Below are 13,875 nucleotides of genomic sequence, written 5' to 3' on the forward strand. Positions count from 1 at the left end.
AACTGGACCATGATGCACCGGGCCCGGGCCGCAGGCGGCGGCTTAAAGCTACAGCGCTCATTTCCGCTGCATTTACAGCACTGTGGGTGTCTCTGTTACATCACAGTGTTGTTGGCGTTCGGCAGCCTGAATAAAATATCAGGGGCCCCGAGCGGAGCGTGGACCAGGCTGCCAGCGTGCTCGGGCCCCCCTTTTTGCTCCTCATCACTGGGCCCCATACTGTAGTAATGGCTGTAATGCCCTGATGGCGGCCCTGTGTGTGACTGTGGCCTTATCCTGATAGTCCTGATAAGTCTATACATTAAGGCCATGTGCACACATTGAGCATTTGGTGAGGTTTTTACCTCCGTATTTGTAAGCCAAAAGCAGGAGCGGGTGATAAATACAGAAGTGGTGACGTGTTTCTATTAGGACGGGATCACACGTGCGAGAAACTCGCACAAGTCTCGCATCTCAATACCCAGCACTGCCGCCGGCACTCGGGACAGGGTGTGCAGCTGCAGGTACTTCTATGCAGCCGCTCGCTCCGGAGTGCAGGAGGCAGTGCCGCGTATTGAGATGTGAGACTTGTGCGAGATTCTCGCACTTGTGATCCTTGCCTTATAGTTTTCCTCTGTTCCACCCCTGGTTTTGGCTTACAAATACTGAGGTAAAATACTGACCAAATACTCAATGTGTGGACGTAGCCCTCAGAACAGTCCAATACTAAGGGTATGTGCCTATGATCAGGAATAGCAGTGTTTTGGACACCGTTCAAAACGCTGCATTGTACAGTACAAGCACCATGGATGGGATTTAGAAATCCCATGCCCACTGTGCTTCTACTTGACGCAGCGTAAACTGACCAGCAGTGTGGGTTTACCAGCCACAGCATGTCAATTTCTGTTGTGGAAACACAGAAATTTCCACAACCAATATGTATTGGATGCGGTAAATCCATATGGTTCAGTGAATACACGTGAATTTACCTGCGTGATTAGAATACAAGGTTTTGGACGCAGTAAAACTACACTGCATCCAAAGCGATGCTACTTCCAATTGGTGTGAATGGAGCCTTAGGCTGCTTTCACACATCAGTTTTATTGCCGTCAGGCACAATCCGGCGAATTTTGAAAAAAAAAAACAGATCCGGCAAAAGTTACCGCCGAACCCATTTTTTTTCTCATAGACTTGTATTAGCGACGGATTGCGACAGATGGCCTCACGTTTCATCCGTTTTTCGCTGGATCCATCGAAAATGTATTTTCTGGCGGCGGAGAAAATGGACATAGTAACGTTTTTTGTCCGTCGAAAAAACGGATGGTGACGGATCCGTTTCATGTTTTTCACAAATTGCAATGGATCCGTTTTTTCCAAAATTCGTGTGAAAGCAGCCTTACCCTTTGATAGTTCTGGTATCAGAAGGGCAGTGCTGATGACAACTGTGCAGAGTCCATTGCGGGGCAGACTTACCACAGCACGGATACAGAAGGAGCAGTAAAGCAGAGGCCATTAGGGATCGTGACAATACATGAAAAATGTTTACCGTAGTTAAGGGGGTGGTAGGTTTAAAAATAAGAAAGGCTATATTCATACAATAAAAATGTATTTTTATTAAACAATAAAGAGCTTATACATAAGGCTACGTTCACATTAGCGTTGCGCGCCGCTGCGTCGGCGACGCAACGCACGACGCACAAAAAAACGCGCGCAAACGCACGCAAAAACGCTGCGTTTTGCGACGCGTGCGTCGTTTTTTGACGAAAATCGGACGCACGAAAAATGCAACTTGTTGCATTTTCTTGCGTCCGACGCTAGCGTCGGAAACGACGCACGTGTCGGAAAACGCAACAAAAAAAACGCACGCGCCCCCCATGTTAAACATAGGGGCGCGTCGCCGCTGCGTTGCCGCTGCGTCGCCGACGCAACAGCGACGCACATTAGCGGAACGCTAATGTGAACGTAGCCTAATTGATTCCATCAGGTCCAATAGGTCACAATGGCGCTTAGGTATGGTATCTATCTGTCCACGCCAGAGATGTGGCCTAATAGATTGTCAGTATTGGAAGCACTACAGTCAGTGAAATACTGTCCAAATTCCTCAAACGTGACCAAATGATGGCTGCTTCAGGTCCCAAGAGAGACAAAAAGTAAAATGATATTTAAAGCAATTTCATAAAATAAGCCCCCACCCCCTCTCAAAAAAAATATACCATATATATTATTTTAAATGGTTATCCAATATGTCAATAAAAAATAAAACATAGAAGTTACAGCAATCACAAAAGGCATTGCAGGAAAAAAAAAGATTAAATGTTTTGTTTTGCACCTCCTCCAAATACTTTTAAGAATTATTTAAAAAAAAAAACATAACTCATCCATGCATGCAACTAAATAACTTGAAATGACGCAACTTTTTTTTTTCTCCATAAGACGTTTGTATTGTATAAAACGTATCATATCTGTATAAATGATTGCTTTTTTTATCTCCGCTTCACACTAACCACATGTTATTTTTAATATGTGGTAAACGGCTTAAAGGGATTGTCCAGCCTTGCTTCTTGCCACACCGCAGGTCAGCAGTGCCAATAACGTTAAGGCCCACATACCTCCCAAGATTGTGCAGTTATTGTGCATGTGTCCTGAGCCCATGCATGGCTGAACACGTAGCTTCTTACCAGATATGTGGGGCCCTAAAAGGAGTCTGTCCCCCAAAACGCTAATTAAACCACTTATATAGTACAGGTATGTAGGGGACTTGGACCATATAGAAATCATACCTGCAGTATTGCTTTTATTTGGTTTTGTGCCATAAAAAATGATTTAATTTGTATGCAAATGAGGAGGCTTTGGTGCACCCTTGGCGTGGCTAATGGCTCGGGGTACCATTACACCTTCATAACTGGCATATTGAGCACTTTGAGATCAGCGCTGTCAAGGTATGACAAGGTACTTGGTATACAGATTGAGGGGACGTAATTGTGTGCTGGTGCTAAGGTTTTAGCCATGCCCCATAGCCTCCTCATCTACATACAAAATAATTTATTTATGGCAACTGATCCACTAGAAGTCGCACTACAGTCCCATACAACCCTGTATAAATGGTTGAGTTAGCATTTGGGTAGACAAGCTTCTTTCAGCCTCACCGTTACTCCTCTGCTGTTATGCAAAAGCCAGCGATGCCACACAATGTGTTTCTTTTTTAAGAAAGGCAAAGAACAGTAGTGGAATTGCTTTGGTGGTTAGATAACCTTCATCAGAAAATTAATGTTATACAGTGTGTGTGCAAATTGCTGTAACTGAAACACAAAACCTCATACAACTGCATGGATGGGGAAATAAAACATAATGACCAGTGCCTTGCTCTCTATCTGCTTAAAGGCAATGTATGTCTAGAAAACTTTGGACTGAACTCACGGATTGGCTGCAGCGCTTCAGCCAGTCACTGAGCTTGGTGGCTCTGCCATGGATTGGCTACAGCGCTGCAACCAGTCAATGAACGCTGCGGCTCGGCCACAGGTTAGCTGCAGTGCTTCAACCAGTCAGGTAGCTCAGTGGCTCTTCCACGGATTGGCTGCAGCGCTTCAGCCACTCACTGAACTCTGTGGCTCTGCCACAGGTTGGCTGCAGAGCTTCAACCAGTCACTGAGCTATTTCTCCCTGAGGAAGCCGCCTGTTTTGCGGCGATACGCGTGGGATCCTCTCCCGCACCTGTTCTTTCCCCCCTTCTCCCTTGGCTCATGCTGGCTCCATCTCCAATATCTGGAATCTGAGTATCTGGGTTTATTTATCCTTAGATTTTGGCATGCTTTATTTCTGCCGACTCCATCTGCTCTCCTATCGTTCATTGTGCATTGCATTTTCCTTACAAGGATGTTATTTAACACTAGATGGTGGCCCCATTCTAACATATTGGGTATTCTAGAATATGTAGGTAGTATATAGCACAGGCTACGTACTATATTGCACAGTGATGTAGTATATAACACAACCGACGTAGTATATAACATAGCTACGTAGTATATAACAGAGCTACGTAGTATGTAACACAACGTACGTAGTATATAGCAGAGCTATGTAGTATTTATTATGTATACCCCTCCTTACATGTAAAGCGCCATGGAATACATGGCGATATAACAATAAATAATAATAATAATAATAATATAACACAGCCACGTAGTATATAACATAGCCACGTTGTGTATTGCACAGGTATGTAGTATATTGGTCAGCCACGTAGTATATAGCAGAGCCACGTAGTATAATGCACAGGCACGTAGTATATTGCACAGCCACGTAGTATATAACACAGTCACATAGTGTATTGGACAGCTATGTAGTATATTGGTCAGCGACGTAGTACATAGCAGAGCCACGTAGTACATAGCCACGTAGTATATTGTAGAGGCACGTAATATATTGCATAGCTACATAGTATATTGCACAGCTACGTAGTATATAACATAGCCACGTAGTATATTGCATAGCTACGTAGTACATAACAGAGCCACGTAGTATATTGCACAGTCGACGTAGTATATACCAGAGCCGACACAGCCACATAGTATATTGCACAGCTACGTAGTATATAACACAGAGCATATAGTATATTGCACAGCCACGTAGTATATTGGACAGTCACATTGTATATTGCACAGTCACATTGTATATTGCCCAGCTACATAGTATATAGCACAGAGATGTTGTATATAACAGAGCCCACGCAGTATGTAACACAGCCCACGTAGTATATAGCAATGTGGGCACTATATGCGTGGTTAAAAAAGAGTTAAAAAAAAAAAAAACATATACTCACCTTCCGAAGGCCGCTTGAAGTCCTGGCGACTGTGTGCGGTGCACGCGGCAGCTTCCGGTCCCAGGGTTGGTATGAGCGCAGGACCTGTGATGACGTCGCGGTCACATGACCGTGACGTCATGGAAGGTCCTTCTCGCATAGCATCCTTGGCACCGGAACCTGCCGCTTGCACTGCCGAGGACAGCGCGCGACGTCGGAAGGTGAGAATAACCTTTTTTTTTTAATTATTATTATTTGTAACATTAGATCTTTTTACTATTGATGCTGCATATGCAGCATCAATAGTAAAAAGTTGGTCACACATGGTTAATAGCTGCGTTAACGGAGTGCATTACACCGTGGTCCGTTAACGCTGGCATTAACCCTGTGTGAGCACTCAGCGCTGACTGCAGGGCAGTAAAGCAGCGGCCATTTCGCTGCCAGACGATGGCTGTCGCTGACTGGTTGTGGCAATGGTCGTGGGCGTTTTGCCACGACCAATCAGCGACTTGGATTTCCATGACAGAGGCCGCGACCAATGAATATCCGTGACAGACAGAAAGATGGAAGTGACCCCTAGACAATTATATAGTAGATCTTTCTGCACCCATACGGTACTGTGACATCGGTTTAGGCATATAGGTTTTCCATCCGCACACTGTGTCTGGATATATGCATATTGAGATCTGTATGGTACATTACTTAGGAGCCAGTTTTTGTATTTTCCACATATTTTACACGTTTGCATTTTTTTGCACATTATTGCATATTGTTTTCTGTGTGAAAAATAAGGGGGGGGGGGGGGGAAGGGACACTGTGTGCTAGTCATCATTGCCCCTATACTAGGGTATGGTTTCTTGTATAGGTATCTGTTTGTATTTTAGTGTTTTTAACTGTAGTTTGTGCTGTGTATTCCCACCAATAAAGCTTTTTTTGACTATTATATTATCTGACGTGTTCCCAGTATATGGGCATGATCTTTTTTCTATGTGTTTTCATGTTGTTTCCAAGCCCATGGTGAACTCTCTGGCTGGCTAATCAGTGTGTGGTGCCCTCCGTATTTCTTATCAATGCAGCGCTTCAACAAGTCACTGAGCTCGGTGGCTCTGCCACGGATTGACTGCAGTGCTTCAGCCACTCACTGAGCTCGGTGGCTCTGCCAGTGTAGATGGTACCATCTGCTGATCTTAAGGATTGGGTTCAGCCAGTCGCTGAGCTTGGTGCCTTTGCCACGGATTGGCTGCAGTGTTTCAGCCAGTCACTGAGCTCGGTGGCTCTGCCACAGATTGGCTGCAGCGCTTCAGCCAGTCACTGAGCTTGGTGCCACTGCCACAGATTGGCTGCAGTTCTTCAGCCAGTCACTGAGCTCGGTGGCTCTGCCAGTGTAGATGGTACCATCTGCTGATCTTAAGGATTGGCTGCAGCGCTTCAGCCACTCACTGAGCTTGGTGGCCCTGCCAGTGTAGATGGCACCATCTGCTGATCTTAAGGATTGACTGCAGCGCTTCAGCCACTCACTGAGCTCGGTGGCTCTGCCAGTGTAGATGGTACCATCTGCTGATCTTAAGGATTGGCTGCAGCGCTTCAGCCACTCACTGAGCTTGGTGGCCCTGCCAGTGTAGCTGGCACCATCTGCTGATCTTAAGGATTGGCTGCAGCGCTTCAGCCACTCACTGAGCTTGGTGGCCCTGCCAGTGTAGCTGGCACCATCTGCTGATCTTAAGGATTGGCTGCAGCGCTTCAGCCAGTAACTGAGCTCGGTGGCACTGCCAGTGTAGATGATACCATCTGCTGATCTTAAGGATTGGCTGCAGCGCTTCAGCCAGTCACTGAGCTCGGTGGCACTGCCAGTGTAGATGATACCATCTGCTGATCTTAAGGATTGGCTGCAGCGCTTCAGCCAGTCACTGAGCTCGGTGGCACTGCCAGTGTAGATGATACCATCTGCTGATCTTAAGGATTGGCTGCAGCGCTTCAGCCAGTCACTGAGCTCGGTGGCACTGCCAGTGTAGATGATACCATCTGCTGATCTTAAGGATTGGCTGCAGCGCTTCAGCCAGTCACTGAGCTCGGTGGCACTGCCAGTGTAGATGATACCATCTGCTGATCTTAAGGATTGGCTGCAGCGCTTCAGCCAGTCACTGAGCTCGGTGGCACTGCCAGTGTAGATGATACCATCTGCTGATCTTAAGGATTGGCTGCAGCGCTTCAGCCAGTCACTGAGCTCGGTGGCACTGCCAGTGTAGATGATACCATCTGCTGATCTTAAGGATTGGCTGCAGCGCTTCAGCCAGTCACTGAGCTCGGTGGCACTGCCAGTGTAGATGATACCATCTGCTGATCTTAAGGATTGGCTGCAGCGCTTCAGCCAGTAACTGAGCTCGGTGGCACTGCCAGTGTAGATGATACCATCTGCTGATCTTAAGGATTGGCTGCAGCGCTTCAGCCAGTCACTGAGCTTGGTGGCTCTGCCAGTGTAGATGGCACCATCTGCTGAGCTCACGGATTGGCTGCAGCGCTTTAGCCAGTCACTGAGCTCGGTGGCTCTGCCACTGTAGCTGGCACCATCTGCTGATCTTAAGGATTGGCTGCAGTGCTTCAGCAAGTTACTGAGCTTGGTGGCACTGCCAGTGTAGATGGTACCATCTGCTGATCTTAAGGATTGGCTGCAGCACTTCAGCCAGTCACTGAGCTCGGTGGCTCTGCCAGTGTAGATGATACCAACTGCTGATCTTAAGGATTGGCTGCAGCGCTTCAGCCAGTCACTGAGCACGGTGGCTCTGCCAGTGTACATGGTACCATCTGCTGATCTTAAGGATTGGCTGCAGCGCTTCAGCCAGTCACTGAGCTCGGTGGCTCTGCCAGTGTAGATGTTACGGGAGCGCCCCCAGACGCAGGGCCGCGGGTTACTCGGTACCGGTCTTCTGCTGGCTCAGTTCTGGGGATGTCACGGTGGCTGGACCCGGTCCGTGACCCTGCTAAGGGGTGCCCAATAAAAGGTGATGCGGGTCTGTCAAGGTTTAGTGACGCCACCTGTGGTATTCGGTCAGGGTGACCGACGCTGCTTGGGGTCCACTGGGGTGATGTGATGGCAGCTAGATGGTATACCTTCCCACAGGTGAAGTATGTCCCCAGGGCTTCCCTTTATGATGGATGGTGATGGTGTGAGGTGCAGACAATAACGAGGACACAAGGTTGCAGTCTCTTTACTGAAGACTTCAGGATCCGCAATCCAGAGCACAGTTAACAGGGCTATCTGAGACAGGCCGGTCCGAAGGCACATCCAGAGTTCCCTTTGCAGGTGGAAATCGTTGCCTACCACTAGCGCCTGTGTGTTGTAGTGCTTCCCTGCTGAGCATTCGGGATAGTCCTCACAACTTCTATTCTTGTTTCTTTCTAATTCGTTCCAGTTCTTTCTAGTTCTCCGTCCCCCAGGTATGTTATAGATAGGACGCACCCGTTTGACAGGTAGGCTCGGAGTTCTTCCGGGACCCTAGAGACGCCCCTCTCCACGCGTTGCCCCCTATGTCTGCTTAGGTGATATAAGGTAGACAGACGACCAATAATTAACTGTCCTGCGGAGTTTGAAGTAAGGCATAGAGTCAGTTACTTCCTCGGTGTTCCGGCCACCGGCTACGCTCCTCAGTAGGATGTTGCCGTTCTCCGGGCACGACTCCTACTGGCTCTCCTTTGTGCTTGATCTCATTTCTCACTGTCCACAATATCCTTCGCTTCGTGTCTCTTTCTTAGGATACCGCCGCGGGGTTGCAGGTGCGGTTCAGTAACGTTCTATTCTCGTCGCTAGGTACCTGCCAGGTTCCCACGCCTGACAGGGCCCCCCCTGAATCTTCTCCCTGCAACACCCCCTGCCACGGGATGTTGCCTGAATCCAACCCAGTCAGCTTCTGGCTAACTTTCTATCCAACCCCTAATTTTACCAGTGTGAGGAGTGGCCCAATAAATTTAGCCTTTTTCTCCCCCTAGTGGCCGGAATGTGAAGTGTAATGTGTGCTGGTGATACCTGGTCAGAAGAACTCCTTTAGTGCCATCAGACGTACCATCATTCCCCTTAGTGGCAGAGCGACGTTACTGCAACGACCAGATCTCTGGGGCGCTGCACTCCCCCCCGGTTAAATCCAGTACTCCTGGACTGGGAAGAACAACAATACATGTTAGCAAAAGACATACAAAATTTTGAAATGCTTGAAACAAGTAAATTTAACAATGCTTCCCTTTATGGGAGGTGAGGACACTTGAACGTTACAAACAAAAACAAGGTTAAATATTTAAAATAACATTCTGTCTATAAATAACTTCTGGTACGCTGCCGGGTATTCTACTAAGTGCAAATTCTGAACAATAATTTAACTTCTCCTTTAAGGACGTATACGCTGAACCCACTAAAGGCTTACTATACAGTACTATAAGACAAACTCAACTTTTTCTTTTCTTTCTAACTTCACCAATGCAGGACCGCCTAGCTCCTTGGCTGGGCCTTCTGTCATTGTCGCAACCAGCTATCGTTCTACGGTTCTCAGGAGGACTCTCTAACTCCTACGGGTTTTAGCAGCAAGAAAAAAACAAGAGGTTAACTATTTACAAATGCGGGCCTTCGAGGTTTATTTCTTTAATGTTGGTGGTTGTAGCTCCACAGGCAACAGTGAGCGGGGCCATCCAGCCGGATACTTGCGGGCACTAGGTGTAGTCACAGGAGATCCTTCGCTCCAGGCAGGGGTCTGGGTGGCGATTGTTCTGAACCCAGCAACGGCCGGGGTACTAACCACTCCTGAGGCTGGGCTTTCCGCCACCACAGTGGTAGTGGTGTCCACGGTGCAAGTGGTGGTCTTAACGATGGTGCACGTGGGGGTCACCACCGTAATTTTGGTGATAGCAGTTGTCCGGTCACAAGGGGGCACCACCCTTGCTACGGGGGATGGCTTCTCCGACGCTTTGGATGATGATGTCACGGTGCCTTGCCGCTTATGAGGAGGGGCCCAATAAATAAAGCCTTTTTCTCCCCCTAGTGGCCGGAGTGTGAAGTATAATGTGTTCTGGTGATACCTGGTCAGAAGAACTCCTTTAGTGCCATCAGACGTACCATCACTCCCCTTAGTGGCAGAGCGACGTTACTGCAACGACCAGATCTCTGGGGCGCTGCAGTACCATCTGCTGATCTTAAGGATTGGCTGCAGCGCTTCAGCCAGTGTAGATGATACCATCTGCTGATCTTAAGGATTGGCTGCAGCGCTTCAGCCAGTCACTGAGCTTGGTGGCTCTGCCAGTGTAGATGGCACCAAATGCTGAGCTCACGGATTGGCTGCAGCGCTTCAGCCAGTCACTGAGCTCGGTGGCTCTGCCAGTGTAGATGGCACCATCTGCTGAGCTCACGGATTGGCTGCAGCGATGAAGACTCGGTGCAGGACATGGGGTGGATATGTTGTTTTAACTATGGCCACTAATAGCCCAAAGTTTTCTAGAAGGGGTAAAATAATTTTAAAGGTCCATTTAGAGGGCAAGGGGTTAATGATGTAACCCTCCATCTTTGGCTTTTCCCCACTGCAGATGGAGCTGCATCAGACCGTGCTGTGAGCGCACTGATTGCCAGCAGCGGTGTGTCAGCACTGCCGTTTTCCCCAGGATACCGGCCGGCACGTGTACGTAGCTCACACTGGCAAGGCTAGAGTGCAGCACGCATGCGCAGCAGTGTGAGCGCGCACACGAGCACTCCTCGTTGCTTAGGTAGCTTGCGCGCGTTCGTTTCTTTCCCGTATTCCAGAATGCGCGTGACCCTGACGTACAGAACAGTCTGTAACCGGAAGTGACGTGAGAAGTGCGCTGTAGTACACCTAGGAGTCTTCCTGGCAGTGAAGCGCTTGTTGACGTTATGTCCGGCGTCTAGGGGAGGGGGTTAGTGAAGGGAGCCGTCTAACTCCTCCTCATTAGTGAAGGAAGCTGGAGGACCAGGCGCTGCCGGCGGCCACTGCTCCATCACCGACTGAGCCGAGACTAAGCAGGGCTGACGTGGAAGTTGAGCTGGGCCTTGGCCAATCACTTAAGCGCTCCCATCAGCCTTTCCCAGTGGACCAATCACAGCCGGGCTGTCCTCACTCCGCTCAGGTGGTGGTGGGGATGCCTACCAATCACAGCTCGCTTCTCATCCCGACTCGCCACTTCGTCGCTTGTTTGGCGTAGAGCACAGGTACAGTGACCCACCAATCCGGAGAGAGTGTGCGAGAGCGAAGAGCAGGGGGCGTGAGCTGAGGACAGCCAATCGGTGGCCGGCGTTTCACACACGGACCAGCTGTGACAGAGATGAGGACCAAGAGGTGACTCAGCCATCTCTAGGGCAACGGCCAGTCAGCTGCTAGACCTGCTTGTCGCCACACCCTCCTGGCAGCCATCTGAAGCTACAGGTGTGAGAAGGCTCCCCTCCATGGTGATTACTAGCCAATCAAAGGAGAGAGAGCTCAGCCAGAAGTCACTGTGCAGCCAATCAGCAAATAGTTTTACCAGTGCCTGCCCGTTGGATTACGAGTGCCATTCCAAGTAGGGTGCTAAGAAACCAGGCATCGGGGTAGTAGTGCCCAAGTATTATCAGCAGAACAAGCAACCAGCAACAAGTGCAGCAGACGGGGTCTGCAGGGTCTCTCCAGCCACTCCCATCGGGATCCTCCACTTCAGGACTGCCAGACACTGACCTCCATGAATGGAAATCGGAACCGCAGGTAAAGAGGCTTCAGGGCGCCTTGTTACTGTGCCCACCATTGTGTATGCTGTGCCTGGCATTCAGCTGGAAAGGACATTGCTACCAGGCTCTCAGGCTCTGGTTGCTGATTGACAATTGCACTGATCATCTTAAATGTTGTAATCAGCCTGACAAGGGTTAAATGTGACCCTCCGAACTGGGAGGCATAGTGGACCTCATTTATCAACACTGTCCGGCCAACCAGAATGTGGCTGTCATTTCTGAGCTTTACTGGAGTTCTGAGGCAGTGGTGACAGATGGGTCTGAGGTTTGTGTGCACGGTTGTAGCCCAGTGTGTCACTACGTTGTGCTGAGGTCTAGAGAGTTGGCCGTGCTCTCCCTGGGGTGTCACTCTGTAAATGTGGCTGCACAGGGCCTATCCACCACCCATACTTCCAGTTCTGACGCAGTGTATCCTGGGAGAGTGCTGAGTGCAGTGCTCCTCCCGTCTGGGCAGGATAGACTTGGCTGACCGTTTCTACTTCTACAGTAGGAATCCTCTGGTGTAGACACTGCTCCATAATATTGTAAGACAATGCCCTGCGATAAAAGTGACGTTTAGCACTGCAGTTCTTATAGTGGGGAATGGAAACAGTACAGAACCCCCCAGGAAGCGTCAGACACCGTCACGCCGCGCTCCTCAGTGCCCATCACACTGCGTCCTCCTACAGTGCTGTGGGACAAAGCAAAAAAATACAATGTTAGAATTCACTGTTACATACAGTACTCATTCTGAAAATTACCTTTTTCCTCTGGCTAGTTGACCAAGATTTATTTATTGTATATTCTCCTGCTCTGTAACTTTCCAACCAATCTTTCATTTATCAAGTCTGCAGTACCCTGGGTATTGGGACCGCCTTTATGCCATTACTACACCTGCCATTGTCCAATGGCTGGCCTGCCCTGAATGGATGCCCCCCCGCCTGCATGTAATTTGACAAAAGGGAGGCTCGGTGCAGAAGATAAAAAAAAAAAAAAAAAACGTGCCCCCACTTAACTGTAATCTTTCCCCAGGGTCTCCATGCTAGGAACGAATTTTGTTTGTCAAATGGCAGGTTATTCAGATGGGAGCCACCAAGCGGGAGTAAGGCAAGCTATTTGTATTGGGAACCCCAGCTATATAAAGCATCTGAAATGTTGATCGTGCCTGTATCTTTGCATTATAAGTCCGTTTTCTAGAAATCCATTGGCGAATGTTTCTGCATGTGTCTGGCCTGCATGTACAGTTCTCCAGCCTCCTGTCAGTGACTGACACTTATCTCTGCGACCTGCTCCCCACCCCAGAACTTGCGTAGGTGACCTCAATCTGGGGAGCGGCACATGCGCGGATCGATAAGCCGGTCTGTCCATAGAAGTTTATAGACAGAGCTAGAACGTACAAGTTAGAGTGACGTTAGCAGGCCATGCTTATAATCTAATCTGTTCTGCAGCCCCTCAGCGGTCCTCTGATCGTAGTTCTCCTACTGGGACGTGAGTGCACATGTGTATTTATTATTCACCTGTGCTATGTGGAAGGCAACATTTAGGCCAGGGTTAAGGAAGGCCCTGAGTTGAATGGGGAAAATGTTGACTTTACTTGAAACTTGCCACTCATTTAAAGAGTAACTAAACTTTTTATTTATATATATTTTTTCTGGCTTGGAAAGTTATGACCTTGAGATTGTCCTGATGAGTAGGACACTCGGAGGGGGGGGGGGGGGGGTTGGAGGGTTGGGGGGGATGAGGCGGGTGCTGACTCTCACTGCCAGCATCAGTACTCCAAATGAGTATGTTCTGTTATCAGTGCGGCTGAAGGCAGGCAAAGAGACAGTGGAAAAAAAAGCAGGGGTTTGGAAGCAATTTGCAATTTTTTTACAGGAATGGAGACAAATTGCCCAATAAATTGATTTGCAAAGTTTCATGGCGTTCCATGCTGGTCAAAATCATTTAAAAACAAGAAAAATTCTAGGTGCACTTTAAAGGGAACCTGTCACCTGAATTTGGCGGGACTGGTTTTGGGTCATATGGGCGGAGTTTTCGGGTGTTTGATTCACCCTTTCCTTGCCCGCTGGCTGCAATATTGGATTGAAGTTCATTCTCTGTCCTCCATAGTACATGCCTGCACAAGGCAAGATTGCTTTGCGCAGGCGTGTACTATGGAGGACAGAGAATGAACTTCAATCCAATATTGCAGCCAGCATGCAGCCAGCGGGTAAGGAAAGGGTGAATCAAACACCCGAAAACTCCGCCCATATGACCCAAAACCAGTCCCGCCAAATTCAGGTGACAGAGTCCCTTTAATTCTCTAATTCATCAATGAATTCATGTCATTCTGTAGTCGGTCAGGTTAATTGTTCTGTTTTGGGGAAACATT

At 48.6% G+C, this 13,875-nt stretch overlaps 1 protein-coding gene across 3 annotated transcripts in view; it reads left to right on the forward strand.

The window, feature by feature from the left end:
- Positions 1-10,661: 10,661 nt before the first annotated feature.
- The window catches only part of LOC138669949 (protein argonaute-3), a 116,532-nt gene continuing 113,318 nt past the window's right edge, over positions 10,662-13,875 (forward strand). Inside the window, exon 1 of one of the 3 annotated variants that reach the window (XM_069756847.1) lies at positions 10,662-11,502. In XM_069756847.1, the coding sequence (XP_069612948.1) occupies positions 11,484-11,502 (19 nt within the window). In that variant the 5' untranslated portion in view covers positions 10,662-11,483. The remainder of the gene's footprint in view (positions 11,503-13,875) is intronic. The other 2 variants (XM_069756849.1, XM_069756846.1) reach the window with 2 other exon arrangements.

The sequence above is a fragment of the Ranitomeya imitator genome, chromosome 3, assembly GCF_032444005.1.
Source record: "Ranitomeya imitator isolate aRanImi1 chromosome 3, aRanImi1.pri, whole genome shotgun sequence".
NCBI lineage: Eukaryota > Metazoa > Chordata > Amphibia > Anura > Dendrobatidae > Ranitomeya > Ranitomeya imitator.